The sequence below is a fragment of the Triticum aestivum genome, chromosome 6A (genome assembly GCF_018294505.1).
Source record: "Triticum aestivum cultivar Chinese Spring chromosome 6A, IWGSC CS RefSeq v2.1, whole genome shotgun sequence".
Lineage (NCBI taxonomy): Eukaryota > Viridiplantae > Streptophyta > Magnoliopsida > Poales > Poaceae > Triticum > Triticum aestivum.
Window position 1 is genome coordinate 127485678 of NC_057809.1, and position 5827 is coordinate 127491504.

The window sequence follows — 5827 nt, forward strand, 5'->3', positions numbered from 1 at the left end:
AGCGAGCGAGCGAGCGGAAAAGGAAACAGAAAAGGAAAATGCGTCCCATTGCGATGGATGGATGGATGGATGGAGGGGCAGGAATAAATGGCATGGCCGCATGAATGAGGGGGGAGGCGTAAAAGGGAAACGAGGGGGAGGGGGGAGAAAAGAAAAGGTTACCATCTTTGCACTGCATGAATTCCTTCCCATTGATCGACCACATTCGCCCCCCACCCCACCCCCAGCCCCGCCCTCTTATTATTGCGTCCACGCTCGCGTCCTCTCTCTCCCTCTCTCTCCCTGCTCCCTGCCTCCCCTCTCCCCTGCTTTGACCCTGCTGCCCGGCCGGCTGCCTGGCTTTATCTGCCCGCCGCGCCTTTCCCCGCCGCTTGGATTTGTAGGATCCAGCGACGCCCGTCCCCGCGCCGCTCGCCGGGGCATTAGGTGGCCCGGCCGTGCCGTGTGGGACTCGCGGGGGAAGGAAGATGACCGTGGAGGGGAGGGTCGGCGGCGGCGGCAAGGACAAGTTCCCGGTGGGCATGCGCGTGCTCGCCGTCGACGACGACCCCACCTGCCTCAAGGTCCTCGAGAACCTCCTGCGCCGCTGCGACTACCATGGTACGGGAATCGCCGTCGCCAACATGCACCCTCTTCCTTCCCTCCCTCCCTCCCTTCCTCCCCCCAGCGTGGTCCAGGGCTAGCAGGAGGAGTTGAATCTGTACTGCTGTCAAATCAAAGTCTCAAGCAAAGCACAGACCCACCCGGTTCCGTGCTGTTCCACCGCAGTGTATTTTTCCCTTAGATTCAATCGCTTGTTTGCTTGATGCGCGTGCTATTCGCGAGATTTGGCGCCCGAGTTTTGCATTTACACCGCTGGTTTTCTGCGATTTATTCACGCTCCCTATTTTTCACTTGCCCTGTCGGTCTATTTTTCGCAGGGTGCTGTGTAATGTCAATTTATGATTGGATTTTTGTCATTATTGTGTTTGCCGATTTCTCATCTTCCTTTTTTTCCCTTCGCGTAGCCACTTTATTGGGAATCACCCTTGCTTTGGAATCTGCGTTTTCCCGTCCAAATACCTACGAAACTGCTTTGCGCACGACGCCTGCGTGGCCGATTCATGCACGATTCAAAATCATACGGTGTCCTGCAGTTTATTCCCACAAACCAACGGCTTGATTAACTACATCGTCCACAAATCGTGCACATGTGTCGTGTGTATAGCATCGTTGAAATACCTATGCAAGATCGGACGATCTCCCATGCACGTCTCTTCTCGTGGTTTTAGTTTTAGATTTCCACGGTGACAACTGCTAATGTTTCTTAGATGGAATTTTTGCTTGGATTTTCTTTCACCCCTTTCATCTTGTGCGGCCCTCCTCTTCTTCTCGTCGGTGATTCTTCCGAAACCTAGATTTATGCGTGTGCAATGTGTTGTTATGGTGGTTTGCTAATGTGTTTGGATTCGATCTGCTGTGATGTTGCAGTCACAACCACTGGGCAGGCAGCCACCGCCCTCAGGATGCTCAGGGAGAACAAGGACCAGTTTGACCTCGTCATCAGCGATGTCCACATGCCGGACATGGATGGTTTCAAGCTCCTCGAGCTTGTCGGTCTGGAGATGGACCTCCCAGTCATTAGTAAGGCTAACTTGCTTAATCCTCTGCCGCTCTTTGTAACGATGTTCTAAAAGATATCACTGCTGGGAAATGATTGTCGAGTGAATCTACTTGTTTCATTTCATGTCATTTGGTGCTTCAGAACTTTGGAGATGAGTTATGTCTGCTAACCTGCAAACATCGCAGATAGTTCTTTGATGTGCTACTGCTAGTTTTGTTAGGGAAGGAAGATGAAAAGTCTTCGTTCATTTGTGTGGTTCAGATCTGTTGGAGGCTACTCATAGCTTGGTGCATGGGTCAGGGAACCAATGAAAGATTCCCAGTTCCAATATATTGCAGATAGTTCTTCGATGTGCTACTGCTACTTTTGTTAGATATATGTTCATTACCGTGATCATATTGCATAATTGATTACCTGCTCTACCACTCGTTGTATCAACTGAGAGCGGTGGCTGTGTCATGTTATTGCGCTTCACGTGTAACAACTGGAGAAGAAATGAGAAAGGACAGAAGGCCTGCTACTATAATGAATGGCTATTAATTTTTCCTAAAAGGTCAATTGTTTCCTAGTTAGTGTTTCATGTGTTAGCGTCTGATCATATGAACAAAGTGTGAATAATGTCATGCATTTTAACTTTTTGTAGTTTATTCTGGAACTGATCAATGACTATCTGTCATGCAGTGTTGTCTGCAAATGGGGAGACGCAGACAGTCATGAAGGGCATAACTCATGGAGCATGTGACTACCTGCTAAAGCCGGTGCGTCTTGAGCAGCTGAAGACAATATGGCAACATGTGATTAGGCGGAATACCAAGAACCGTGGTAGTGACAATGATGATGCCGGTCAGAAGGGGCCAAATGCTGAAGGTGAGAATGGTGGTGCTAACCGCAACAAGAGGCAGTCACGGAGGGATAGAGATGACAATGGAGATGATGGTGACGATTCTGATGAGAACAGTAATGACAACGGCGACTCGTCATCCCAGAAGAAGCCAAGGGTTGTGTGGTCTGTGGAGCTGCACCGGAAGTTTGTTGCTGCTGTCAACCAGCTTGGCATTGACAGTAAGAACTCCATGTCGTCGTCATTAATAAAAGCTATTTGTTTTCTGGGTTCATTATGTCGTCTGTAATAACATATCTCTGTTCATAAACACAGAGGCTGTTCCAAAGAAGATATTGGACCTCATGAATGTAGAGAACATCACCAGGGAGAATGTTGCTAGTCATCTGCAGGTTCAGTTTCTATCCATGCGTGTTACCATTCTTTTTATGTCTGTACAAATATTATTATGGAGCCCAACTTCTAATTGTTATATCCCAGTCATAACCTCTAGTCGAAAGAGGATTTGTTTCTGAATTTTGATAAATATTAAAGTGCATTTTCATTTGCAGTATAATGGTACATGTTATTTTCTTGTGATCCCCCAATTAAGTATTAAGTAACTTTTAAAAACGTCGGCTAAAGGGGTAAGAGTCCCTCCTTTTGACTGTGCGTTAGATAGAAATGAGCCTTCCCTGCAGATTGAACGAGGGTGGGCGAGCTTACGCCCGTAAGCTCTAGCTGACCGAGCTAGTGCTTGGTTCTCCATTTAAAATAACTTATATTGCGATGTTTGTTTCCTACTATTACCAAAAGAAGAAAGTTATTGCTGTCAGCATATCTTTCAATCTGTTCAGTTGAGTTCCGTATGGAACTGTTCATTTGATGATTCATCATGTCTTAGCCTTCATTCCTCTATTTTGTTTTTGAATGTCATTCTAATTCATTGATTCTTGCTGTTTTATCATAATCTCAGAAGTACCGGCTGTATCTGAAAAGGATGAGTATGGATGCAAGTAGACAGGCTAATCTAGTTGCTGCACTTGGAGGAAGGAACCCTGCTTACAGCAATATGAATTCAATGGATGTCTTCAGGCACTACAACAACGCGTACGGTAGATACCGACCAGTTCCAACCAGCAGCCATTCCCAGTCAAATAACCTTGTTGCAAGGATGAACTCCCCTTCTGCATACGGAATGCATGGGTTGCTGTCTCCACAGTCGCAGCCACTTCACCTTGGCCATGCCCAGAATAATCTGGGCACTTCCCTGAACGATTTGGGTGTCAATAATGGTAACCTGATCAGGGGTGCACACATGTCAACCATGGGTACTGGTACTTCTGGTAACTCTTTTGCAAACATTTCAAATGGTGCCCCATTGGCTACTACAAATAGGGCAGTTCAGTCTCTTGAATCAAACAACAGGCAACACCTTGGTCGGATAAATTCGTCTTCGACAGATTCATTTAGCTCATTCGCTAGTGATTCTCCCCACTTTCCAGATCTTGGAAGAAGTAGTAACACCTGGCAAACTGCAGTTCCGTCCAACATTCAGCAACTTGGTCAGAACGGCAGCATGTCCCAAGCAAGCTTGCATGGGAATGGCCCTAGGATGGAACCTGTCTCTAGCTATACACCACCATCAAATCAGATTACATCTCTGGGAAATGATATGCAGAACCAAGTAGCACCACTAGCTAGCAATACCCTTCCAATGGTATTCAATCAGGGTGCAGCGCCATTCACCTTTGGAAACAGCACAAACTCGAGAGAGGCGCTCAATAGCAACCTTGCGTTCAGCAACTCAGGCATCAACACTTCATTGCCAAACCTTTGCATTGACAATTCGGTTGTGCCAAGGCAGACTCTGGATGGCGGGAATACAGGCGGTGTTCCCTCTCTGCAGGATGGCAAGATTGATCAGCAAGCTGTTGGTAATCAGCTCAATTACAACAACAATGATCTCGTGGGGACAAGTGGGCTGCAAAGGGAGCTCAGTGGTGGTCTGGATGACATTGTTGTTGACATGTTCAGGCCGGTATGATCCTCTCTTGTATTTCATTTTCAGCAGAATATATCTTAATGCCAAACTTTCATCTATTTTGCTTCTATTTAGCATCTGCATAGTAATGTTGACTAGCTTAGAAAAAATAGTAATCTTGACAAACTATTTTCTCACTGGCTCATCATTTTTATGGTGGTGCATGCACTTCACTGAAGCCGGACATGCATTTTTTATTTCATATGGAACCCACATGCATGTGTGGTGTTCTATTCCTTTTAAGATAAGATGTACTTTTTATTTTGGTAGTAGTACTTTTTGATTCCTGTAACATTATTATAGGAAAGTACACTAACAGTACACTGAGGTACTTAATATTATCTGCATGATTGCACTGAACATATACATTTAGCTCACACTCCCACTGTTTACTTAATCTTTATGTGATCTGCCATTTTGGGGACTTGTAGTACGTACTATATCTTTCATGTTAAATTCACGACTTTTAACAGGGGATGAACATCTAACCATGCCATACTTCTTAATGCAGGATAATGATAATGGTGGCATTTTCATCGACACGGACTGGGGGCTGGTCTAGCCAGTTGTCTCCTTTCACCAAGTCCCATGCGCAAGATTTTCCGCATTTGTGTGGTGTCTGCTGCTGATTTGTCCATCATGCAATTGCCTGCTCAAAGTTGTTCATAGTAGCAAGCCTTCATCACAAATGCCTTTTGCATTTGGTTTTCTCAGTTTAGCGTTCATGTTCCCGTGTTAGTCGTCCAGTATTCAGAGTTATATTGGGTAACAACTATGTGCTGTTTGTGTCCGTGACTCATATAACTATCTTAATTCAGGTATACCCTGTTATCGTAAGATATAGTATGCTTGTATGCAATTGAATTCTTCGTGTTAGTTGTTGGAAATTTTTTTGCTCTTTTATTTTGTTATAATTTATTCCGTACACCGTTTACCTAAAATTATTAGTAAGCAGATGTTGCTGTGTGGAATTTTGGTTCTGTTTTTGTGCATGATCGTTGGTAGTGCGGATGGAAGATTTCCGTTTTGTTAACATAGGCACCTGACTTAAATTTTACTTTCTCCATAGGTTTATTAGTTCCCTTGAATTCTGGTCAGAGTTCTATCATAGACAACTAATAAAATACTCCCTTAGTAACGCAAAGTTAAGTCACTTATTTTGGGACGAAGGACGGAGAGAGTATGTAGCAACAATAGTATGAGTTGAACCTCTTTCAAATATGAAATCAATATTCTAGTTTGTTTCTCTATTTCGACAATTGTTTTTAAAGGGAAAAATTGCAGCTAGTCTACTTTAGTTATTAGTATCTCCAACAAATGATGTATAATATGGTCAGCTGCCAAAACATTGTCTCTAGGG

General features: G+C 44.6%; 1 protein-coding gene across 1 annotated transcript; it reads left to right on the forward strand.

Moving 5' to 3' along the window:
• The first annotated feature begins 230 nt into the window (after nucleotides 1-230).
• On the forward strand, nucleotides 231-5331 carry LOC123132461 (two-component response regulator ORR24). The gene is made up of 6 exons (XM_044552254.1): nucleotides 231-600; nucleotides 1471-1623; nucleotides 2285-2665; nucleotides 2760-2836; nucleotides 3400-4464; nucleotides 4979-5331. The coding sequence occupies exons 1-6, from the start codon at nucleotides 468-470 to the stop codon at nucleotides 5027-5029; spliced, it is 1860 nt and encodes a 619-aa protein (XP_044408189.1). The 5' UTR covers nucleotides 231-467; the 3' UTR covers nucleotides 5030-5331.
• Nucleotides 5332-5827: the final 496 nt, after the last annotated feature.